The sequence below is a fragment of the Pimephales promelas genome, chromosome 23 (genome assembly GCF_988280905.1).
Source record: "Pimephales promelas chromosome 23, fPimPro1.hap1.1, whole genome shotgun sequence".
Classification (NCBI taxonomy): Eukaryota; Metazoa; Chordata; class Actinopteri; order Cypriniformes; family Leuciscidae; genus Pimephales; species Pimephales promelas.
The window spans coordinates 23,163,421-23,190,815 of record NC_142791.1 but is presented as its reverse complement, the minus strand read 5'-3'; the positions used below and the strand labels follow the sequence as shown (position 1 = coordinate 23,190,815).

Below are 27,395 nucleotides of genomic sequence, written 5' to 3'. Positions count from 1 at the left end.
TGTTAATTTTGGTTTTAAACTACTCTTTATTGTCAGAACATATCATGACAAACACTTGCCAAACAGGTGAACATTTCACAAATATGAGGTAGATCATTCAAACATTTTTCATTTTTCCTTAAAATAAATATCTGAATAGAAAAATATTATTTCAGCACAGTTTGCAGTGCAGGCTGCAATATTAAAATTACATGTTTTGTCTCAAAATGCATATTTGACAGTGAGTTGACAGTAAATCTGCATCCTAACTTAAGCTAATACAAAGCTAATGTTAATTTTATGTTCATTAACAAAAACAGTAACATCTGTTTTCTGTTTTTTTTTTTTTTTTTTAATGTAACGACCACATTTTTATTTGGTAAAATGTAATATTCTGAACGAGTTGTATTAAAATTAACCATTGGTCATCCAGTATCATGCATTTAGATCATGATAACCACAGATAAAAGCCTATAACTTAGCACCTCACCATCATGGCAAAATGTAACTATGGTTTCTGTGGTATTTGTATGAAAACAGTGGCCTAACAGTTAAATACATTATTAAACACTGTACTTATATTCCATTAGACATTTAATGCATTGTCTACATTAATAATATTATACAATTCAAAATGTATATATCCCACATTTCATGGTGCAGTTAATATTACTAGGCTAACCTCATAGTAAATCCATGGTAGGCTAAATGGATTCAGTATCAATTCAGATTCTGACTGTATCGTTGCACGTAGCATTTCTCCTTTTTGTCAGCGGTGTTTCATCTGCCCTAAACTGGTTTAAACTTGACATTTGTATTCTTCGCTGAACTCAAGCACTTCTCGCCGGATGTCTTGAGCGAGACGATCAAAGCAATCGCGTCTGCTCTAGTGAGCTCACACTGCGCTCACTGCCGTTTGGACTTTGAGCCGTGCGGATAAATGCTCCATGTGGCGCGCGGTTCAAATGAGTTTTGTTCCGCTTTTGGCGCATAAACATTATCGAACATTTATCGACCTCTTGTTATCGTTTTATCGAGAAAAATTATATTACGGTAATTATCGTTATCGTTTTATCGCCCAGTCATACACAGAAGTACTGAGATAAAAGTATAAGTGTATAAAGTGTGGCGCAACAAGGCATGTGCCAATCCGATACTTCCATTCTTGGTCGGGTTGGGTATCGGTCAGACAGACTTACAAAAGGCACAAAAACATTATAAAGCATCATAAGGTTTTCGTGCACTATATTATAAGTCTTCTGAAGCCATTCTATAGTATAATGAGAGATAGAAATTAATATTTAAGTCATTAAATTCAAGATCGCGTAAACTCTTCCCTCCGCTGCGACTGTCAGTCATTCTCCATTCATCGCGTCGCATTCGGTTACGACTAGGGTTGGGTATCGAGAATCGAGTATCGATTGGAATCGGGACTAACTTTTCGTTTTTCCCGGAATCGTTCAAAAGTTAAAATTTCGATTCCTAGTTTCAATATTCACAGAAGAAACCGCTGAACAACACCAACGAAGAAGCGCCTACCAGAAGTGTTGGCATAACCGCGCGAGTCGAACAGGAGTAGCTTACGTCGGCGGTCCAAAGTGTGGCTTCACTTTTCTAAAAATAACGAAATCTCGGCAAAATGCAAAATTAACTATAATTGGGACTATCACATACATGCCATTATAATAAGAACACTATTGTAATAAAATGTTGTGAATTCTCTGGGTTTAGTTGCTGTTTCAGGTCATTGTTGTGGAAATAGTGGGAATTACACGTCAAGTCCGCTTGTGCATTCACGTCATTTTGTGCAGATAGAAGTCGTAACAGATTTGGGCTATCAAATCGAAGTGATTCCAATCACTCAAAACCATAATGGCGAACAGCGCGCATCTCTAAACTGAAGTAAATAATCTATTGTCTTTTGGCTTTGATATATAGACCTAATTTTCTTATCGGATTGATGATAACAAAAAAAAAAAAAAAAGCCAATTTATCACCGATATCGATATGGGGTCGATATATTGTGCATCTCTACTGATTACTTTTAAGAATAAAGTGCGAAGGACGAGCCAACATACAGATTCAGACCATGATGACGAGAGCAAAGGTGCAGACGGAGGAAAGCAAAGAAAACAGAAAAGGCAATATATATATATATATATATATATAGGCAGTCAATACATGGTGTTTTCATGGTGTCATGGGTTTTCATTTGATAGTCAAAAAGATCAAAACATTTTGCCAACATGGGGTCTTGTGTCAACTGCAGTCTTTTAACATCAGTGCAAAACTAGAGTAAGCAAATTAAGAGAACTAATCATCAGCATGCATTGATTAATCCCATGTTGTAGTAAAAAAAAAAAGGTGCAACCAAAACATGCGCTAGTGGAACCAACTTAAAAACGGTTGCAAATCCAGTGTGACCAGTGGGAAGAATGAGTCTAGAGCCCGGCATAACAAACTGAACACTACAGTAAAGTGTTGTCAAATAAATGTAATTCTAACTGACATTACTCTCTCTTTGCTCCACATCTAGGATGTATTGCTTTCACTAACCTTGCTGCACTGCTAAGAGGGATTGCCTTCTCCACATACATGCAATAGAATTTAGCAAAAAAAAAAGAAAATAAGCTGCTCACTAGGTTTGGGAAGACCGCTTTGCCAGGTAGACTAGCTCTCCAGAGCATCTCATAACAGTTCACACAGCAACAGGAAGAGAATGCAGACTTCATATTAATATGGTGTCTGGTCTATACTCAAAAGAGGGACAGCCACCACAAACTAGCCACTGATTTGGTCTCTTCTATGCCTGGACTGCATGTGTGAGCAACACAATGCAGCAAAAATATAAACTCTAGTATGTAAATAAAATGTGTTAGAATTCACATCATACATAATAAATGGAAAATGGAAAGGGTTTTAAAGACTTATTACAATTGAAGCTGGTAAAAGATTTAGATGTAATTGATAGTTACTGCAAACATTAACAACCTATCAACCTATAATTTTATTCACTGACCCCAGTCACCATGTATTTTCTAAAAGTGTCCCTTAAGCTGCGTAATTTGAGTATCCCTAGTGTAGTGGCCAAAGAGAGAGGGCGAGTGGGGTGGAAATAATGACATTGACTGGCCAATTAATTCTCCAAATCCCAGAGCAATTAACAGAGACTGGTGGATCAAAGAAGTGTCAATTAATGCAATGCTAGTGTGCACATGCGCACGTATGCATGAACTCATTCACACACAAACACATCTGGGCACAGGCACTCTGACTCACTAATAAAGGACACGCATCAATATGTTGCACTCTCGGGCACGTATCACAATAGCATTACAGGCAATGGTCGCACCGAATGCATGTTCGGCCCATCTAAACACAGTGAAAATGAAACCTAAACCATTTAGGCATTGATCAATCCGACCAATCAGAGCCGCCAGCCTAGGGCCAGAAAGAGGTTGGGTGTAATTATCCTACTATTATATCGGGGTATAATCTGTTAGGGGTTTCATTTGCTTCCTTTGAATGGAAATCATCGATTTCCTAATTCATCTTTTAATTTCATTTTCCCGGTCACCAAGCAAACAAAGAATATCTTTGGCGTTCCCATGGAAACCGCAGTTGCTAAGCAACACAAAACTCTCAAACATCCATTCCAGAACTCTGACAGATGGAACGAGAGGGAGAGAGAGAAAGGGAGATGTGAATGAGGGAGGAGGAGGGGTGGACAGGCAGAACACAAATGAAGAAACCAGGAGGAGGGCAGATAGAGGAATAACAACATAACAGATCGGAACGTTAGGGAGATCAATAGGAGCTGTGAATGCCTCCCTCAGGCATCAAAGCCATGAGACGCGTGCAGCAGAATAAATGACAGCCGACCGGCTGAAAGCGATCGCAGAGATACGAGGATGGTTTTAAGATGTGCGCGCTCTGGGACGGAGTGTACTGTGTCCTTTGACAGCTCTCTGGCCCGTCATCCTGTAACCATTACTGACGATAAAGAGGGAGGAGGGGTCTGCATGATAAGTGATGGTTCAGAAGGGGGGTGGGCCAGGAAATGAAGAGACTGCTCATCTGGCTGTGTATCATAAACAAGTACTCTGACTCACAGCAGAGCAATCACAGCTATTGATGGTATTTTCACCTGTTATGGATGACCCTGACAGGACACATTAAGAAGCCTGATGGCACAAATACTACGTCTAAACTAACATTAAATATTAATTTCTTTCACTCAAAATGTGTGAAATGCATGTAGGAGTGGTTTAAAAGATTACTTCTGACAAAAATTTTAATTGCATCATTCTCACCCTCATGTTGTTCCAAACCTGTTTGTCTTTCATCCGGAATATATGAAAGAATAAGCTTAGCATAATGTCCAAACTAGGGGTGTGCCATATCATACCATTCACGATAATACCGGTATACATTTTAACATGATAAAAAAAAGTGTCATATGGTGATATCATTGATATAGCGACGCGATGACGTATGGCACATTTACGTTCTCTAGCACGAACAACATAACCTGTCTGTCAGCCTCCGATTACAAATTAGTAGATAAAAAGGGAGCTACTTCAATAGAATGGAAGTGGTTTGGTTACAAGAGGTTAGACCTCCAACAAAGCACAATATTTTGCAAGATATGCAAAAAAAAAAAAAAAAAAAAAAACTGTTAAAAGCAAAAATACTGCTAAACTGCTAAAGCAAAAATACACCATCAAGTGTTAGAGTCTTAGACATACCCCAAAACTTTTTTCTTTATTTGCATCCTTTTTTTATATAGATTTTTGCTATTTTTTCAATTTAATTTAGTGATGCACCGATGTGAAAATTTGTGGCCGATACCGATAACCGATATTAACATTGCTGTTATGGCCGATACCGATATTTACCGATGTCGATATCCCTGTATAGAAAACACATAGCGAGGATTAGGGCTGCACGATATTGGTAAAAAATGACATTGTGATATTTTATTTTTCTGCGATATATATTGTAATATAAAAACAATTTCACCAGATTACTTGAATTGCTCTATTTGGAAAGAATGAATCATTCTAGAATGACTGGGGTAGTTTTGTCATGGAGTAAATCTGCATAGAAACTAATATTAATAGAATGTTAACAAAATTTGTTAACATTCTATTAATCTATTAACCTTACACTTTACAATAAGGTTCCATTTATTAAAGTGTACATTTAATGTACACTTTAATAAATGGAACCTTATTGTAAAGTGTTTCCGATTTATGTATCTTGAGCTCAGTGTTGGACAGATCAGTTGTTTTGACCATTCATTAAAGTGAATCGGTTCAAAGGAGTCATTAGTTCGCGAATCGGACGTGTCATTAACGGAACCACGGCACACGTTGTGATTATCCAGTTTAGAACATCGCACGAGATTTGTCTCGACCTATTTTTACAGTCTATGGTCTCGACAGTCGACACAGAAAACATTTCATCAACAGATAGATTTTTTTGGTTTATTGAAAGTGTGGTTTCACAATTCACAACCAGTAGTTCGGAAGAAAAAAACTTCGGTCTTCCGACCTTTTACCGTCGTGTATTGTCAAAGATATTCAGTCAACTCAATTCATAAACATGCGGGAGGGAGGGAGAGAGAGAGAGAGAGCAAGACATTTTGAAGACGGCGCGCGTGACCGGTGCTTTCACTCTCTCTTCAGTTAAACAAGCGCAAGACATTTTGAAGACGGCGCGCGACCGGTGCTTTCACTCTCTCTTGTTCCCTCAGTTAAACAAGCGCAGCAGTCACTCATCTACATCACTTACCCGGTCAAATATGGCTTTGGCGGGACAAAAATACGCATTAGGAAGGCTGGCAGAAAAACAGCTCACCAGTTCCCGTCTTCGTGGCTTGATGTTTAAACGCACTTGCGCTTTTAATATGCGTGCAAAAACAAACATCCCCGCCCCCACACTCACACCTACACGCACGTCAAATACACAGGGATGATCATCGGCCTGTTCACATCGGCCCTATTTTGACATCGGAACGATACCGATGTGTAAAAAATTGACCAAATCGGCCGATATTATATCGGCGGCCGATATATCGTGCACCACTAATTTAATTCAAAGATTGAAATCAAGCTTCCTAGTGTTGTAAACACAACAAAATTACCCCGTTTTAAAAACACAATGAGTGAGCAAACATTTAGGCAAGATAAATGTAATGAGAAAAAAAAAAGGATTTCTATATCGTCATAAATATCATTATCGCAAATATTCTTGAAATATTGTGATGTAATTTTGAGGCTATATCGCCCACCCCAGTCCAAACCACTCTTTTCCATTTAACAAAAGTGACCAGGAGCTGTCAATCTCCAAAAAAGACCAAAAAAAGCACCACAAAAGTTGTCATTGTAACATTTGCACTATAGAGCTGGTAAGTCCCGCCCATTAAAACTCCAAGTGGACCTCTAGGCTGAAAAAGCGTCAATGTAAGTGAATGAGAGAAAATAATTATTTTCTGATCCCGTTTGAATTGTGCCATGAATGTGAACATATGTTGTCTGTGAATTTTTTGTATAATTTCTCATGTAACGAGTTTGACAGTTTATTGTATGATTCTTTGGCTAGCAGTTGTGGAATAGACATAACGAGAAAGACTACACGTCGCATATGTGACGTCACCGCAGAACACTTTTTCCCTCCACAAATCACAGTGCGATAATCTAAGGAGATTCTCATCCCCACATCGCTGAACTAAATCGAAAAATAAACATTCATCAAATGTGATCTGATCACGTTATTTTTTATTAAATCACAGATAAAACAAAATTAACGTTTTTCTTTTCTTCAAAACTTCCAAAGGATAGCTGATGCATGATTGCACGATCTCCCTAATCCAGCAATGAACATCAGACAGTCTCTATCACCCCGATTGCTGCAGAATAACAGTACTATAAAGTTAGGCTGGTTAGTCCTTTGACTCCTGTCTACCTCTGTTTTCAAAGATGCATAGTCTATATATTTCTCAGGCCTGTGAGGTTAGGCATACGCCGAGTTTCATTCATGAGACCAAAATCCAGTTTGCGTGCTGTCACATCCGTCATGATCATCTATTTTTTACTATATACTTCTAATTTATTAAAACCAGGCAATTGGTTGATGAAGCATTGGTGGAAATTAAGATACAATTAATAAAAAACAAATAATTCACTTTAAAGAAAGGCTTCTTTGTGGTTTCTCTTTAAGATCTCTGTGAAAGTTTTAAAGTCGCTTTCAGAACAGTCGTGTCCGTAAATATAAAACGCATGTGAAGACTGATTTTTTTTCTAATGTCTGGACCACTTTTTCTAATGTATAGAGTGCTAGCATTCTATGTAGGGCTGAACGATTATGGAAAATAATCTAATTGCGATTTTTTTAACCAATATTGCGATTGCGATTCAATATGCGATTTAAAAAAACGTTATTTACCTTCTGTATTAGTCGACAAACACAAGCAATAAATCATTGTACAGTAGGGATGGGAATCTTTAGGCAGTTCATGATCCGATCTACTTTTTTTACTAATTAATCTTAATAACACTTAAAATATGTATTTAATTACATGTGTAAAAACACATACTTTAAAAAATAATTATAAAAAAAACATTTAATTAAACCAATGTTAAGAATTTTAAATAGGCTTTATAAAATAATATATCTTCAAAATATAAAAGCTAGTAAATAAAGAGAAACAAAAAAAGCATTACAAGCAATAAAGAAATAGTCTGAATGTTTATCAGTAAAGAGCTGGAGTGATTTTCCCCCTCAGTTTAGATATGATAAGCTGCATTCACACTAATGCACATATCTCTTGAAAAAATGTGGTTTGTCGTGTTGGTTTAAGAACGGACCGTGTTTACCTTAATTTTGCGTCATAAAAGCATTTTGACATGCAAGTTTATGCACATTTAACCAATGAGTCGCTCACGGCCGCATGCACGAGCGCTCTTCACAAAGCGCGCGTTAGTATTTTAAAATGAAAGCAGCCTTCTCAGTGATTTTCATAGTTTTAATATATAACGTTAAGCCAACTGCATTCCAAAAGACATAAATAATGCCTCTGTGAAGCATTTGTAAGGAAAATTCCCGCGGGAGAGAACGTGCACTGCAAGAGTATAACATCAAGCAAAGCGGCAACCTGAGCAATGAAGCCCGCGAATGTCCTTGTAATGCGGTTCAACCCCGAACTTTATGAAATGACGTTACTATGTTTCGGAAGCTTCGAGCGATGTCGTGTCATGTGTGTGTGTGTGAGAGAGAGAGAGAGAGAGAGAGAGAGAGAGAGAGAGAGAGAGAGAATAGAAGCAAGCAGAACACGCCACGGTTCGCTTCTGAAGCATGCGCAGCGTCATCACACATCTGTGTTTAAAAACTATAAGCTCAGACTCGATTCTGAAATTCTCTGAATCGATCCAGGAGTGTTGGGGAGAGAATAAATAACACAATATCACATACATTAAAAATAAACTGTTCTTTTCTGAACGCCAGTCCGCGTAGAGTGGCAAGTTGATGCTTGATCTTGCAGACTGCTCCCGCGTGTCACGTGACCAGTGTAATCGCAGCTCTTGCGATTACAAAATCACGTTTCATCATATCGCGATTTTATCGCAAATGCAATTAATCGTTCAGCCCTAATTCTATGTAAAGTAAACAAATCCTTCAACAGGAAATAGAAAACCACTTAGTAGGTTGAACCCGCTATGAATCATGGAAAATAGAACGGGCGCAGAAAAAGGTGGATATACATAAGTCTTCTGAAGCCATACAATAGCTTTGTGTTTGAAACAGACTGAATGTAGAGTCACTATTCACAGAATGTCATTCAGGCATGTGCATTTTTTTGTCAGTAAAATATGCCTGTTCTTTCACAAATTACTATTAGTAGTATTATCATCATCATTCCTGTAGCTCAAGCAGCAGAGCATGTCAATGCCAAAGTCATGAGTTCAAGAGAGAATTTCACTGCAGTGCAGCATCTGTTTCACAGTACCAACATCGCTGTTCAATAAATCATGTGTCATGAAGAGGGGGATGGAGAGACATCATCAGCCCAAAAATTGCTGTCAAACTGACACGTTTCTGCACAGATCCGTGCATACAAGTGTACATGTACCGATACACCAACGTCGTTCTGCTAAGAGGGCTATTCATCTTCAACCTGAGCTGCCCAACATTCTTTATTACAGGCAGTCGTGACTGACTTCCCAGACAAAAAGCATCAATGCAACAAGCTTATTGTAGGTCATGGAAGTGTTTAAGAATGGGGGCAAAAGTATTTATCAACCTGTGAGCATAGAAAGAGAACAGTGATATCTGTGAAATGCTACACTTGTCAGGCACAAAGGAGGAAAATTATGTTTTTCTCCCATTACGGCAGACAGATACTGGTCAAAAGGACTGTTTATCACTTCAAAACCTTTAAAGGATTAGTTGACCACAAAATTAAAATGTCCTTATAATTTACTCACCCCAATGCCATCCAAGATCATGTCTTTTTTTTCTTCAGTAGAAAAGAAATTAAGTTTTTTAAAGAAAATATTTTTTTCTCCACACAATGGACTTCAACGGTGACCAAATTGTTGAAGTCCAAATCAATGCAGTTTCAAAGGGCTTTGAAGAGCTTCAAAGGGCTCTGCACGATCCCAGCAGAGGAATAGGGTCTTATCTAGCGAAACGATCGTTCAGTTTCTAAAAAAAAAAAAAAGACAAATGTATATACTTTATAACCACAATTGTTCATCTTGTGCTGGTCTGCAACATGCCAGGCATTACGTAATCACGTTGGAAAGGTCACGCTGGATGTAGGCAGAAGTACAAGTATGAAGGATTAAGCACACGAAAGGACGATTTTAAACAATTAACTGGCACAAAGACAAATTTTGTCATTCAACATAAAATAAAATTTGAACGATCCTCCTCGTTTATAAACAATTGGGCGGCCTACGTCCAGCGTGACCTTTCCAACGTGATTACGTAATGCCTAGCGTGTCGCAGACTAGCACAAGACGAACAATTGTGGTTATAAAGTATATACATTAGTATTTTTTTTTTTTTAGAAAATTACAGATCCTTTCGCTAGATAAGACCCTATTCCTCAGCTGGGATCTCTTCAAAGCCCTTTGAAACTGCATTGATTGGACAATTTGGTCACCATTGAAGTCCTTAGTGTGGGAAAAAATCCTTTTTCTTAAAAAAACTGAATTTTCCACTGAAGAAAGAAAGACATGAACATCTTGGATGGCACTGGGTTGAGTAAATTATAAGGACATCTTCATTTTGAGGTGAACTACTACTTTAATGCTGAGAAAAAAAAGCATTAAAAATCAATCAAAACAATCAGAACGACATTGATGATCTTAACATAAGTATTAAACTTCAGAACGACATCTAAAATCTTGCTGAAGAAAAAAAAACCATCCTAGACTTGAATAAACAACCCCGTTGCTCCTTCTTTCAATGTTTATTAATGCTTTTCATATTACAACATGTATAGACACATTATCTAGACCATTCCAGATGAGCCAGTAAATCGAGTTCTTCTGCTAATAAAGTCAAACATCAAACGCTCAGTTTTTCCACGCCAACGTCTTCATGGCTGTGACTGTCAAACCAAATTAAATTCATGAAGGAGGATGGCATTTTCCCCTGTCATTCTCGGCCGACAGACACCCCTGAGCTTGAGTTTTTCATCTGCGTGTTTTTCTCTACATCTACTCCTGCAAAGCAAGAATGATTTCTATTCATTTCTCATGAAATTTTAATGGTAAAAGCTACTTGTTGCTCCCTATTAGGTCTCATATGACTAGGTGGATCACAGCAAGTGTAGGGTCTTCACAGTAGGATGTTTTTGCAGTAAATCAAGACAGCTTACAAATCGTATCAAGAGACTAATTATATAAGAAACGAGGCAATATTAACGTTTTCTGAATGTTAACGTTATGCACAAGAACAAACCAATATGCCACAGCTATGACAACTGAATGCGACCTGAAAGAATTATCTCAGATAAGCCATCATGCAACATTATTCGGTTCATCAAATAAACACGAAATGCCACAGCAACGAGGGTTAAAAGACAGAGACAGAAGGGAAGCGTCTGATTATGCAACCAGTGGCTGAGTCATTATCTCCTTCCACTGGTCAGATGCAAAACCGAGACATTTGTCATTCAAATTCAGTATGGTGAACTAGCGGCATCGCAGCGGACTTTGGTTTCCTGCTTCACGTCTCTCTTCAGAAAGGACCTGGATTATTTGCATTAGTGAAAATACTTCTTTCATTTAATTAATGCTTTTTCGTTTGTTTTTACTTAGCCTTATAGACATGTCACTCGCATAGCGGTTTGATTTCCCTGTTAAGATAACAAACAGGTTTCCCACTCAGGAAGGGCACTTGTTTGTATACACAAGTAAAAGTGACTCATCACATACTACACACATTTGTAACAACACTGACAGTCACACAAACATACTGTATAGCCTATGAAAACATTAACAAGAATACATAAACACTACCAGTCAAATGTCTGGAGACAACTACGCATTATTTATTATTATTTTTTTTCAACATATTAGAATAGCTTCTTAACTACAAGAGGTATATCATGGAATAATTTTCAAACAGTACTGAAGGAGATGTATGATTTTAATGGGCTACTTCAAAAAGTTCAAAGTTTTAGGTCAACAAAGTTTTACGTGTGGGTTAAGTGATGATAAAAAGTTATTAAGCATATTTAAGAAGCTTTCACATTTTTTTCAATATCATGCAGCCCTAATTACTTTAAGTAAGTACTCCCTGAGATTTTAAGGTTACATTTAATAATTCGCATATTCACTGATCTCTGATGTTGGTAATGTAAGAAAACATTTAATTTATATTTTCGATAGTTGAAATAGTAACTGCTAAGAATCTCAACTTACAATAACATATAACATAAGACACTATCAGCATGTTATTGCATAATCCATGGAGGCAATGTGAGCGAAAGAAGTCCGGGGAGGGAGAGAGAAAAAAAGAGAAACCAACCACTGAAGCAGATCCTCACTTGGGACTTCAGACACAAAAGTAAGTAAAAATTAAAGTTAATCAAAATCTGGGGCTGGCTGTCGTGTTCCCATGATGCCTTCACAGCTCACACTTCACACATTAGAGCAAACGCCTTTTCTCCAAAAGCGGCAAGTGGAAAAAAAGCATGCTTTCACTAGGGTATACCTGAGGTTATTTGGGCATATGCATTCATCAAACTACAACAAAAGCGCATTTGTGCGACACGCTGTCTGACAAAGAGTTTAACTGTTCAGGTGACTGTTCAGAGAAAAGCAGACATAACGGCCAGTGATAAAGAACAAAGAGCCTTCTTTGATTCAGATAAGAAAAAAGGAATTACTAGATCCTTATTTAACTTCACGAAGATTCAAATGTTCTCCTCGAGGGTATGTGGTCTATTCTAGATGCTTTTTCAAAGAATTACTCTGTTTTGGCCCTAAAAATGTCCTTTACACAAAGTTGAAATGACCTGTTGGCAATGCAAAACTGGGTCAAAGCAACAAGCAGCATTGAGAAAACTCACCAATCTTCTGGTTGAAGATTTTGTCAAAAGTCAGTTCATCCCTTTCCTCCAGGTACTTCTGCATGACACTTCGAATACTGCGAGACAATGGGTAAAAATAAAGAGATGACTTTAGTTCAAAACTTCATATACAAAACAAACATCATGCAAACCCCACACACCAGCTAAAACTGAGAGAGAGGCAACTGGATTCATGTCACTGAGAGGAATATTTTCCTGAAGTCAGCCACTGTCCTTCCACCTTGATCCCGGCCTTAGTTTAGATCTCTCCACAACCACCCGCTCAATTCTCTGCCCGTCGCTTCCCAAAGGAGGGCACTGCCGCGCTGCCCTGGGAGAGGGTGTTAATGAGCAGCAGGTTTGGGAGAATGAATCAATCAGCACCCCCTCACAGGGCTCATTATCACCCAACCACAGCCCCACAGAGTCAGAGAGCAGGTCAGGAGAGACAGAGGTGTCCCCAAACATGCTCCTGCAGTCCTGAACCAGAAACACACACCCCTGTAGTAAGTGACCTGACACATTACGGCAAATGGACAGGGCTGATATCAGGATTGCAATTAAAAATAGGGCTGTGCAATCAGATATTAATCATATTCATTACAATCGTATAGTAATTTAGTTGGCAATATTGTGAATATCATGAAGAAATAATGCAATTTATATTTGGCCGTTAAGTTTCTTAAAGACAGCGTCCACTGCAAAAATGGCATTGGAAGGGTTGATCCTTTTCACTGAATCAATTCATGGCTCTATGCACGATCGCTACCGGGTTTGTCTCAGCACGCCCAGTTACATCCAGTGCTGCGTCAGAAGCCGGGTTTTGCGTTAGGTGGAGATAGTGTCAAATTACACTTGCTGTTTATAAAACCGTCCTGCGGTTAACGTGAATGATGTTAACAACACTGTGAGGCAGTTAGCTGTCACAGAAGAGTAAAAAAGAGAAGTTATTTAAATGATATATTTCGAGCTACATCAGCAACTTTAAGGGTTAGTATTCTCTCATATCGTACGAAATTCGACTAGCGAAATCGTTGTCTGCGTTTCTGAGAAAACGGATTTTATTAAAGTTTTGCCACTATATACTTGGCCTGCAGAACGCGCTTCCGGAAGTAAAGAAGCTGACTGAGATTCTTTCGGACACACGTCAGCAGAGTTCGTGCATAGAGCCTATTCAACAATTTGTTTTTATCATTATTCTAAAATGTTGATAAAAAAAAAAATCTCTTACCATTTCAAAGAAATTTATTCAGCAATAACACATTAAATTGAGTGACAAATACATTTATTATATTACAAAAGATTTCCATTTCAAATAAATGCTGTTCTTTTGTACTTTCTATTCATCAATCCTAAAAGAAAAAAAATTATTACCGTTTCTTCGAATACACTGAAAATCTTTTACATTGTAATAACATTCACAAAATTATAGTTTTTCTTTTATTTGTGATCAAATAAATGTAAAAAAAATAAAAAAAGATTATCAACCACAAACCTTGCATGCATTTGTTATATTGGTGCATAACAAAATAATTCTATTTCTGGCATTTAACATGCTGAAAACCCACCCTTCAAGTAATTTCTAAGCAGATACACAAAAAGAGCTTTATCGGCTCAATATAGGCCTTAAAAGCAACATTTTAGCGCCCTTCCCTAGTAAATGACCTGACACATTACTGTAAAAAGCAAAAGCTGATATCTGGAGCGCTTATAAACCATACACTTGAGTGTTTGAAACCTCAAGCCTGCCACGAGCCCTTTTAAGACATAAACAAACTTCTCATTTATTAATGACTACATGTTTTACTCGCGCAGCGCATTCATATTTTATCACCTGGCCTACATTATTATGACACATTAACTCGACTTTAGCATCGAAAAAGTGGTAACTAGTTCAAAACCACCGACTAATGGATGCGATTTAAAACAGGATTGCACCCGTGTATTCAACCCCATGATATCTGTCTCTCACTGGATTCAGACACATTCATCTCTTTCTCTGTCTGTCGGCAATCGCATCAGTTCCGTCCCACAACGTCTACGAGACTGAAACAATCTCCAGTCTCTTCCACTCGTCTCGCTGTCAAACAATCCTGCCAGCTCCTCAAACACTTCCAGTCATGCTGACAAAATCTCACCTCTCTGCCAGCGGGCTCACGACTGGCCCGAGGAGAATGTAGCAGAGCCGCGTTATCTCTCTCCGCCGCTACTGGCAAAGGACAAAGTACCTTCTATTTATTAACAAACGCCTTTATTGTACCATCAGCTTATGTTTTTATACACACTGGATCCTTACCCGCTGCCAATATGGGATATTGATATGGTTCTCTTACACCACAGTTGTTTAAAACAGTTGCTTACTGAATAACAACAAACAAGCACTCGAATGTCACAAGATTTTGATGTTGTTGAATGGCTTGTGTTAGTCAGAAGGTGCAGCTGGGAGTGGCACAAAGCTTATGGAGCCCGTGATAATGCTAATGATGGGGACACTGATGTCAACGGCTAATGCTTTCACTCGATCTGTGGTAATGCCGCCCTGCCGCGGACTACTGTAATCCCTCCGAGCAAACAGAGCCACTAAAGCAGACTAATTACAATGAGGAGCGGATGTATGGCTTACCATTTGTTGAACGGAAAAGCCAACCGTTATCGTTTCAGATTCGTACCGTGCATTAGCACTTCATCCGGGATGCTAAATAGCCCACCAGCACAAGCATCATCTCGGCCCATGGAGAGCCTTTGCGAAGGAAGGAAGATGATTAACCATAAATGAATCTCGCTGCGAGTTTATCGTGGCTCTGTTCGGACGCTGGCCTACTCAGAGAAGTTGAATGCTTTTGCATGTTGTGTTCACATGGGTGACCATCACTAAGGATCAGCTCTATAAAGAAGTGGGAGGTAATCCGGAAGATCCCGTCAGCTTCAAGGTTTTAGACTAATCACATTAACAAAAATTAAACTGCATGCTACAAAACAAAAGTCATGAACACTGAGGTTAATGCATGCAACTTTACGTTTAACTAACGGTTAAACAAAATGTTTATATCTTTACCAGTGTTTGGAGTCTGGTACATTTTAAAGTTAAGTGAACCAAAGTGCTTTGACCAAATTAAACAGAGTAAAAAGTCTTTGCATCGTCTTGTGCCTGGACTTTTAGTAAACTCAAAAAACTTTGTTGAGATAGTGTATCAGTCAACATCACATTCACATTTCACACTGGTATTTTTTAGGAAGCCAAACAACATACCAATAATAAATAATAACACATTATTATTATTATCATAATCATCAGGGCCTGAATTTCAGCAGAGGAAATTCATTGAGGGCCAAGTATTGTGCATAATTTTACTAATTCCTGCAGGTTTAGCGCTCATAACTCATGAAATTTCCAGAAACATTTATGCACTTTAAGACTTTCACTTAAAGGACAACTTCGGTATTTTACACTTAGACCCCGTTTACACCTGGTATTAAAATGCGATCTGTATCCAGATAAGTTATCCGGATAATAAAAAACGCATGTTAATGCAAGGTGTAAACGCGTTGTGATCGGATCGTGATCGGATCTGCCTGACCACATCTGGAGGTAGTCTGGCTCGCATTGTGTCCGGATCTTTACTAGGTGTAAACGCAATCTGGTTGTTGAAACCACATATGTATATTTTACTCCTCCCAAAAATGCTAAAAAATAAACGAGTGAGAGCGTGTTATATAGGCTATGTCATGTTATAGCCTAGTCAGATGCGACACGCGACACGCATCACCGCAGATGAGCAGCTGAGCGTCTATTCAACGTGAAAACATCGCAAATAAAAGTGAAAGTAAGTCACAGACGCAGTTAACACATCTTCAAGTAAAGAAACGAAATGATCTTACCAGGCCTGTTGCCACTCTCTCTTATTGATGTCTCTGATTTGGAAATTAGCTGATGATCAATAAAATGCCGTTCAGATCTGTTGCTTTTGGTGGCGTGCAATCCAATAAATCTGCATATAACGCAGGAGGTGAAGATCGGATTTATATCCGTTTTGCAAAAACGCATTTATGTGGCCAGGTGTAAATGGAATCAGTACTTATTATCCGGATAACTTATCTGGATACAGATCGCATTTTAATACCAGGTGTGAACGGGGTCTTAAAGCCCTGTTTTAAGCCCTGTTTTAACGGCTAAGATAAAAACTTAGACACATGTCCAAATTGTATCTTACCCGTTCTATTTCATCAGAAATGATCTTGAAACCGGGCTATAAATGTAAAATACAGAACTTGTCCTTTAAGTTTATAATTTGCACGTATTTTTAAGTCTTGCGGCTGCCAATTTAAACATTCAAGTGATTTCAAACCATTCAGTACTCCTGAGAGAAGATAACTTATCTTACAGCAAAATTAGAGATTAAAAAATTAAAAGATTAATTTTTGTTGAGGGAGATGGGTTTAAGAACAGAAAACACATAGCATGGTGAGAAACTCTCATATAAGAAACTTATCTTTGTGTCCCTCAATCAAGCATGTGGATATTCTTGTTATTTTTAACATGCGAAACAACATAAACATGATATAACCATGCTGACTCAAGTGTATATGTACGTTCTGTGCAATAAATGGAAATGTTTTTTTTTTTTTAATGAGCCCAAATATTCCAATTCAATATTTTTGAAAAATCACTAAAGAAAACAATACCTATTTTATTATATTTATTGATTAATTTTTGGGGTGGGTCCACAAATTTGAACCCAGCAGAAAAAAATCCTTAGTATTGAGCCCTGAGCTACAATGAGAGCTCACTAATCACTTTTAAGAGTTATATAAACTTTAAAAAGAAATTCCAACTACTGCAATTCCACGGATACAGAGTCTATATTGAGACACGTTCATGTAAACTGTACAATAAAACCTTTGTGTTGAACTACAGGCTTTACATTGTAAACTGACAGTCATATAACCATAGAGATCCCATGAGATGAGCAAACTATGAAATCTGAAATACCATTTCCTTTTGATTTGGCCTCGGTTTGTTACCAAAAGTAGGTTTAAACAACATTTACAGTGTTCACTGTTCAGTCTCCCGACAGGGTTGTAACCGGCCAAATAACTACATAAATGTGAAGGCATAGCCAATTTATCACTTTTACGGTTTTCTTCTCACATGATATCCGATAGACCAAGTACAATCAACTCCAACAAAGGCCATAACTAAAAATATACTAGGTCTATCAAGTTTATTTTAGTATTTCTAAAGACACCAAAGTGACCACCTGATTAATGTATTCGCTTTCTAAGGCCCTGTTTACACCTAAAATTAGGATGCGTTCGCAAGTGAACACATGGTATTTTAATCTGTCTATTCTGTTTTGTCTATTTTCAACCACTTCTGTCCTGAATTTTTCAAGGGCATGGTTTATTTTACAATTTATACATGAGCGCACCTGGAAACGATGGAAAAACATATGGAGAGAATGAGCTTTGTTTCTGCTCTGACAGCCGCTTGACCAAGTTTTACAGATGGTGGCGGCAGCACCTGATTTGGTGGTGCAGGGGGGATTTTTAATTAAAAAATTACTTTTTTGCATTAATAAGAGCAGTTACTAATAACATTACTTGTTTGTTTATAGAAAATTTGCCAGTAAAGCACTGAGCTTGAATTGCAATGCAGATAAAATTAACTTTTATTATGAACAGTAATGTGCAAAAAATTATTTTCATAGGGAAATTTAGGCTAAAAATTCTACTGTTATTAAATGTGCCATTTTTTAAAAATAGTTTCTTACTGAACTGACGGTCAGCTTCAGTGATTATAAAAAGAGCGCTCTTTAATTGTTTTAGTCTAATTCAGTTACAATGAAGAAATTATTTTGTTTTTTAATGAGACTTTTGTTACTTGCTACTAGGGCTGTATTCAACCAAAGAAATCCTTAGTCGACCAAAGTCGAGTCCTGCTCGACGATTAGTCGACTAAAAAAAAAAAAAAAAAACGTGATATTTTGATTAAACATTTTTTAAACAATTGTCATTGAGCATTTATAAAACAACAACGAAAAAACATCACAAATAAATAAAACTATAATAATAATATAATTCTTTGAAAATTAAGTGATTTTTTAACTGCAAAAAGTGAAGAGCTCTGTCCTAGGTCTAATAGTACAGTCCCAATCGCGCACCGGACCACACCACACGCTGCAAAAAATATAACTGCTATCTGCCACATAATGAAAAATCCCAACAAAAGCTCTCGTTTATACAGGCTTTATATTCTTCTTTACTTTCAAAGCTATGGGTTAACTTTAGTCCTGACGATCAAGGCGTTTTAAACAACACTCAAAAAAACCCAAATAACTTAAAAACAATCCTATAATAGGCTGTACCGCGTATAGGTTTATTTTCGTTTTGTTGCATTATTTAGGCTATTTTCAAATGCGTCAAGTGTACAAATAAAAACGAAAACATTAAGAAAACACAATCTATTGAGTCAGCATGATATAGCCGTTAAAAGGCTGCTCACGTCTTTTGCGCGCTCAAGTTCGATGTAAATGTAGGCGCGCGACTTGCGCGCTCATAATGGCAACGCGATCGCCTCCCTCCACAGTCTTGTCGTCTTTGTTTTAAAATGCAGCCAGACAAAAGATTTATATTTCCTGGACATTTTGTCGACTAAAGCCAAAACAAGCAGCGTTCTAACAGAATGAATACAGCATCCCTTACCGAGCGCGAGCAGCAGCGCAGCCAGCCACAGGTGCGGTTCCCGAGTGTATTATGTGTGTGCGCTAAACTGTGGCGCAGTTACAAAAATAGCCTAAATTAAAGCATTTTAAAGTTGGGGACAAAACATAGGCTAATTATATTTAGAATACAGTAATAAATAACTGATTATAAATGAATAAATATCAAGGAGTAAGTCATTGAAAAATTCCTTCTATTGGTAAAAAAAAAAAAAAAAAAAAAAAAAAAAAATGCAACTGGTCGACCAATAAGAATGTCAGTCGACCACGACGGCATCGACCGATTAGTCGACTAAACGACTAAAGTTGACAGCCCTACTTGCTACTTTTTTACCATTTATTACGGTGCGTTCACACCGGACACGAATAGCGCGTCAAATTTGCGTCTGCCTCGTCTAGTTTGACGCTTGACCACTTGTTAATTCGCACATCAAGAGTGAAACTGTCAGAATCGAAATCCATTGGCGGCCTTTTTTATTATTATTTTATTATTATGTTGACCGAGCATTCATCGAGAGAGTCACCGCTCTTGTATTTGCTCTGGAGAGCAGAATAGCAGCGTGGGGATCATCGTCGCCGTATTTGTGTCCACCGGACCCTTCAGAGGCGAATCGTTTGGCGAATTTCACCATTTGCTCGCTCCAGGGGCTGCGCTGGATGACGGCCGCTGTTAGTGGTACTTCAGCCTGTCCCGCGTTCAGTTTGATGACCTGTTGTCCCGCGTCGGAGCGAGGATCACCCTCGCCCTCATCCATCTAATCTGGAATTTATTTTTGTTTTGATGATAAAGAGAGCCAGCCTCCAAAAGTTATTAACCTGTTCTGTTTTTTTCTCTCTCACGTCCAGACAAGAACTTATGCACATGTATGTTGGTTGTCTTTACATCATAATAATACTTCATAAATAACATTCAATACAAAATGAACATGTCTCGTATATTGAAATAAAGTTTTGAGTGATAAAATATTGCTTTCTTGTGCATTAGAACCAACCAAATGCATTTAGTCATATTACAAAATAATTTATTGAAGCATCCAGATACTTCACCACGTGAGCAAGCAGCTAGGCTCCTGATTGGTTAACATGGCGTGAATTTGACGCTAAAGTTCAGATTTTTCAACTCGGGCGGCAGGCGCGAATTCATGTCAACTGAATCATTCGCACGTAAAGTGCCAGATACTCAATTCGCGCAAAATTAACGCGCGAATGAGGCATATTCGCGTCTACCGCGCCGCAGGAATTTTTTACGCGCGTAACGCATCTTTGCATTAACTTAATACTGAAATCATTCACGCCTGACGCGCTATTCTCCATTAGGGAGTGGAAATGGCTCAGTCAAAAATTGCTCATTTGCCACCATCTACTGTTTGTAGATGAAACATTATGTTTGTCACGAAGTGTTATTTTTTTTTTTATAATTTAAATTTTTTACAAATCATCACATTAGGAGTAACATTACAATTGGATGATATTTAGAGCTTTGAAGTGCTGGAAAAACAGCACTTTTTCAGTGGATCTCAAAGCGCTGACGTGTGATCAAAGATTGGTCTGCGTGTAAAACCGTTGGAGCTCACGCTGCGCTGTCTATTACTTCTCTAGGCTGATAAACGGTCCATGCAGCGCAGCTCAAACTAGTAGCGCTGTTTTTTTTTCACCATTTTATGTTCATATATAACAAAATTTGTAGCTCTCACCACTTGGGCAACATGGTAGTAGCACCAGTGCGAACTTAACAAAATGTAGTCGCACCAGAAGGAAAAAGTGTCACAGCTTGGAGCTCTGATTATCCTGGGTACATTTTTCCTCTTCAAAACAAACTTGGCGCTACGCATAATGTTTATGCTTTAGGTCAGTAGGCCGAGAGTTGGTGGTCTTTTGAGGCTGTTTGAACACAACATTCGACCAATACGTTTGACTACCTCTGCAAGTGGTTGAAAGTGAACAAGCTTAAAACGTTCTACACCCCGTTTACACCTGTATTTAGTGATGTCAGCTTGTGATACATGCTGCATCTTATGCTGCGTTCCAGGCAAGATTTTGAGCACTTAATTCACAACTTCAAACCACGACTCACGACTTTGTAGCATTCCAGGCCGGTTAGAATTGCGGTAGCTAGATATAAACAAACCAGCATGGCAGACCTTACGGGGTTATGCGCATTTGTAATAATTTCTGTCGCCAAAGGTGCTTACTACTTGTTTATTTGAGGGAAATTGAGGAGGAAAAATGGCGCATAAGACAAGATAAGCTGTTAAACCTTTTTATTTTACTTTATTTGGAAATTTGGAAATGTATTTGGTAATTTATCCACACAATGGACTGAAAAAACTAGTTAATATTATACGGTCCTAAAGTATTCTCACCATGTACCACCTACAGAAACACTACATCCGTAGGGCCTCTGCCATTGTTGTTTTGTATGGTTTTGTGGGCTATGTGAAGTCAGAGCTTGTAACTGGGAGTACATGGATCTAGTACGAGTTCACGGGTCGTACTGCCGTGACTGCCATTACAGTGCACTTTCACACAGGTATAAGGTTGGAAAAACAAGGGTTACAGGTTGCCTGGAACATGGACCAGCTGTAAACAGGGCCTGTTGGGCAAGTGTTGTTGAATTCCTAGTTAATCTTACATGGTTTATGTACATGAAATAATTCAATAATCTGTGGGTTGTTTGTAAGATTAATCAAATGGAAAATATTAGCAGACTGAATGTTAACTGGTACGAGATATGAGAAACATTAATCATCTGAACATTTACTCCCTTACAATAGATATATTTTACGTTTCCAAGGTATAACAAATTAAAACAGTCACACAAAAAACAAAAACAAAAGGGCATTTGTATGCCTTGAGTATGCAAGTCCAAATGCGAAGCCAATGCCAGAATTTCGACCTGTTTTTACAGTGAATATCACCCTCAACCTGGTGCAAATCTACAGGTGATAAGAACCATTGATTCACACAGGGGAATTTTCACAACAGGCCTCAGTAACTGCTGAACAACCTCGAAAACACTAAACACAGCACAAAATGTGTGACATAGGCTTTTTAACACAAGAAACCCCTAATAATTAGGATTGATCCAGCCTTACCTGCCAACGCTAAGAAATAAGCACTGTGGTGTTACCATGATAAAGTGCTGGACTCAGAACAGGCCTATTTATACTATTCATACCATCGTTTTTGCTTGGCATTCTAAAGTATTTAAATAATATGGTATTTATAAAGTATACCAACAAATAAACGAGTAGCTTGTCCGAAAATGCCATGACACTTTTTTGTAAGCGAAAGCAATAAGTAAACGGCAAACCCCAAGTGTACAAGAGAGGCCATTACTAAATGGTTACAGAATTTCTAACGCTTATTTAACGTCAAACTACACGAATATTCAGTCAAAATACTGGGGAAATGAATAACCCAATATGTTGACACGTCAACCCACCTCTTCACGATAAAAGATTATAATATATCATGCTTGAATTAACTGTCAGACAGACTCGTAGCGCTTACCTGGGTTCGGGAAGGATGATTTTCTTGCTCGCCCGGGCCGCTGGAGTAGATTTGCTCTTCTCCATCGCCATCAGGTAACTGACATCGGCGAGAACCGCTTCGAGGTCCGCCATCTTCGAGCCCTCTGGGTCGAACCGACTCGCTAACGGTACCAGAACCAGCAGTGAGGGAGAACGTGAGGGAACGATGATGTTGCGCGCTCGCGCGCGGGCGGAATCAACAGCACGAGACGAGCGCGGGAGCTGTGGTGGTGATGATGAGGATGATGGTGCGCGAGAGAGGCGCGAACATCTATTCCAGCCCCAGTTGCTTAATTATCGTGTTTCCAAAGCACAAAAAATGCTCTCAGAAATAAACCATCGTGGCTGAAAATACACGGGGGAGAAAAAAATCCACTCGGAGTGGAAATTCTATAGGGTGCTTATCTATGAAGCAACGTCACCCTCAGGTCCAGTGGAATTGCAGAAATGGCTTCTTGTTTCAAAGATGAAGAAAACATGTGTATGTCATCATCTCCAGAAATAATTCTAGATGGTGATAACGATAATAGCGATTTTAGCCTGCAGATGCCCCCATCCAGCACTCATCCTTTAGGGGAGTTTAACGCGAACAACAGACCTGCCGGTATAACGACCGTTAAAAATGACATGCAAGTTAATTTGAGCAACCGTCCATTCAGATGGATGGAAATAACGGCAGTAGCGGGTTAACTACAAATACATACACGCTGGCCCGTCAGTGTCTTATGAAATAAATCCCCAAGATGATCCTCTAATCAAAACGACCATGCAATCCGGTTAAAACCAACAAGATATAGAAAATAAGTCGTAAACGAGCGGACAAGACGATATCATTAGGGTGTTAAAATAAGCAAGCCAGCTCGCTGCAAAACACAATAAGGAATGAAAATGGACGCCAATATTTCCCTGTTTGATCACATTTAACGACAGCAAACAAACGGACCGCATATAATAAGGTTAATATGTATCCTCCTCTTCTTAAAAGGCGTAAAGATGGTGGAAAGCCCAATGGTTAGAGAAACGTAAATAATGGCTTTCAGTGCGACACGGGCTGGATTGTTTCCTGAATATCCACAAACGCGAGACTAAAAGCATTCAAGATCTAAACAGCAAATGCATATATATGTAAATATCCTGGTAATATCACATACAAATCCCCATTTTTGTAGTACGATGGTCGAGATCTGCCTGTCAGTCACTTCTCTTGCTGATCCAAGTTGGTTGTCTTGATCTCACAAGCCAATTAAAGAGACAACATTAAACTAGTTGTGTTTTGATGTGGCAAGTCCATTGCCTTGTGTGGTTCAATGCAGACAGTTTTTCCTACTTAACTGGATTTGCTTACTCGTCCATTTATTTCTAAAATGAGAGCAAGAACGACTGAGATGTTGCTCTACTCTGTAACCTACAGATGAGAGGGGGCGCTAGAAAAGGAAATAAGCAAATGTGAACGAAAGCAATCCGAGTTTCCTTTTTCTAAAAAAAAAAAAACAAAAAAAATCGCGATGGTGTCACAAAACGTGGTCCGATGAAACAGCAAGCCAGGGATATATAAAGAAAATGAATAAAGAAAAACTCCAAAATAAAGAGCTCACCCTGAAATCTCTGCGCGAGATCTTGTGCGTCTCAAACTCAAGCTTATAAGGACGAAACTACCGAGTTTCGCAGAAAAACAACAACAACAACACGACGTGACTTTTAATCCCAATACGCTTCGGTCTGGGGTTTTAAATGTACTTTTCTCCAAACGATATCTAATTTTGAATTTTTGATGTTACTGCCGAAAGAAACCACTCTTTTCTTTTCCATCCGTGTTTGGGTCGCAGATCCAAGTCTTCATCTCTTCCGACATCGCTCAACAAAACCACAGTATTCGTCCACATAAAACACTCCAGTCCGATTCCACTCAGACCCTCCGGGAAAGAGTTCCTCTCGAGGTTAATCCAGATGGGAATATACGACTATTTTCTAGTTTTAGTGCTTGTGTGTGAGCTGAGCCCCACGGCGCGTCGTGAAGTGAAATTCAGGCTCTTCTGAGAGCTGCACTTCCTCCCAGCGGTTCGACGCAAAACCCGGAGCTGGTGTTGAAAACACGGAACTGGAACTGGAACTGGAGGCGTAGCCGAATTCCAGTGAAGAAGGATGCGAAATTGCCCAACTGACCTTTTTTTACAGACTTTGGTGACGCATTTTAATGGTATATCGCTATACTTTGTGTCAAATTACCAAAAACGTGTTAAAGCTGCTGTGAGGGTGTTTCTAATACAGCAGCAATGGGAGTGATGGACAGCAAAAAGTGGAAATCTTTCTCTCTTCCGACTGCCGTTATCAATCTCTCTCTAATTTTTGCTCTTTTGTAAGTTGTGAAAATACTATTGTGGAGTTTTTCTTTTGGTATTCAAGCAAATGCGAAAAGGAACACTACAAAAATATATATTTAATGTACTCTCTCATTCACAGCTATGGAAGTTTACTTAACTATGATGACTTCCGCTTACGAGAAACCCGGAAATGTGAAAAGGGTCAATAGCTAGTTTCTTGTAATTTGATACAAATATAATATAATACAAAGAATAGTGTCATAAACCTACATACATTTAATATTTGTTTTTTAAACTTAAACTTTAAAAAAAAAAAAACTTTGCAGGATTTACCGTGAGTCATCACAGTCTGTGAAAAGGGTCAACTTTGCTATAGACTGTGGGCTACATTTTATCATGCTGAAATATAGGCTATGTCAGAATTGTTGTTTCAATACATTTAGTCTTATTTCTCTTTTTTCACATTTCTATCAACTCTTAATTTACGCAATATATAGCCCTCTCTCTCTTTAAATAAAAGCGAAAGCACACACACACAAAAAAAGCAAAACTTTAAATCCTACTACGGCGAAGGCTAGAGTTATGCATATTAAATTGATTCTGCTGACGTTGCTTAGTAACCTTCCTGAAGCGCCCATTCACGGTATATCATTAATATTCATAAGTCAAGCCTTCTCCATAAAAGGACTTTTTAATTCGTTGTCTGAATAGCGCCCACGCAACTTTCAGCAAATCAGATGGGCCTACTGACGCACGTCACATTACGTAATTAATATTCATGACCCATGGCTACATCATAGTAGGAAAGTCTTGGCTGCGTTCCAAACCGCATACTTCCCTACTATTTAGTATGGGAAAAAGAGTAGGCGAGCAAAAAAGTATGAATGAATCCAAAAGAGTAGGCGAGAATTACCTGGGTGACGTAGTAATTGTCGCGAGATTCGGACTTAAGTGCGTTCCAATATGCCTACTTTCCTACTATATAGTAGGCGAAAACAGTACGTGAAGGAAGCAGTACGTTCCAAACATCAGTTTTCATAAAAAGAGTAGGCGAGAAGTTCCCGGATGGCTTACTGCTTCCGCCCAGATTTTTGAGTGCTTTTCCACGGCTACTCATGATACTCATCTATCCCAGGAGGCCACGCGAGAGGATACGTCAATGCACATAGCTTGCAAACTGCCAATAAAAATCACAGAAGAAGAAGAAGAAGAAGAGATGATACGTCAATATCAACATCGCGGAGATAAGCGACGCGGGGGTTTTCAAATGTGAGTAAATACGGTTTAAATCGTATGTGTTAAACTACTATAGAGTAAACGTTTTAACTGTTGAACGTCTAAAGGAGTTAGACAGTATAGTATAGTTGTGATTTTGCTGTAAACACATGTTTTATTATGTATAGCTAACAGGGGAGCTCCAGTAACCGTAAAGTTACGTTTCCAACGTGTATTTACATAACCATACATCTTAAATACGCTTATTTAAAATGTCTATTTAGATCAGGAAGGAAAATATTGTATAAGTATTGCAGGTGAGCACATCCCAACATGAAAAATACATGTGTGTGCTATTATGTAGGATAATTCTGTTGTCAACACTGCTTACATTAGACAAATTATGTGCTGTCAATAAAAACATCTATAAAGTAACTAAACATGATATATATTTAATTTGTCCCTTATTGGTGTTGATATATTGAGGAACATTTAAGTTGGATTAAAAGTGAGTTAACACATCAACCTCAGCATGTAAATGCAGTGTTGAGCTCGTAATGTGAATCTTGTATGTTACAGGGACAGGAGAACACGCGTGTGTTTATCCAGTGGAGAGAGGCTCATGATGCTGAATGCTGTCATCAATGAATAGGAACCGCTGTGTTGAGTCGGCAGTAGGGTTTGGGGTTCAGTGCCTGTAAATACATGCTTGTAGTTTGAATAAAGCTGTTTCATGTGTTGACTTGTATAATGCATTTGTTTATTGTGATGGTTACTTTTATTTGTTCTTTTACTCATTTATTCATGTTTCTTATTGTTGTCAGTATATAAAATGTAATTAATTTATGCATTAATTCATCGATTGACTGACAATTGAGATGTTTCACTGCATTTAGCAATATAAATGAATTCATGCATTACTGTCATATTACAAAACAAATTACATTTTGCTTGTTTTATTAAATTATATTTTTAGTATATAAAAAGTTATACAAGTATTGGTCAGCATTTAATATTATTATTTTGTTTAAGTTTTGGG

At 38.3% G+C, this 27,395-nt stretch overlaps 1 protein-coding gene and 1 long non-coding RNA gene across 2 annotated transcripts in view; one reads left to right on the top strand and one right to left on the bottom strand.

The window, feature by feature from the left end:
• Positions 1–24,878, bottom strand: part of grk3 (G protein-coupled receptor kinase 3) — a 70,960-nt gene extending 46,082 nt beyond the window's left edge. Inside the window, exons 1-2 of the mRNA XM_039677307.2 lie at positions 22,801–24,878; positions 12,569–12,645 (exon numbers count right to left, since the gene is read on the bottom strand). Coding sequence (XP_039533241.1) covers positions 12,569–12,645; positions 22,801–22,913 — 190 coding nt within the window. The 5' untranslated portion in view covers positions 22,914–24,878. The remainder of the gene's footprint in view (positions 1–12,568; positions 12,646–22,800) is intronic.
• Positions 24,879–25,957: 1,079 nt separating this feature from the next.
• LOC120477652 (uncharacterized) lies at positions 25,958–27,098 on the top strand. Its single transcript, XR_005622440.2, has 2 exons — positions 25,958–26,410; positions 26,936–27,098. It is a non-coding gene; the product is annotated as an uncharacterized LOC120477652 (long non-coding RNA).
• Positions 27,099–27,395: the final 297 nt, after the last annotated feature.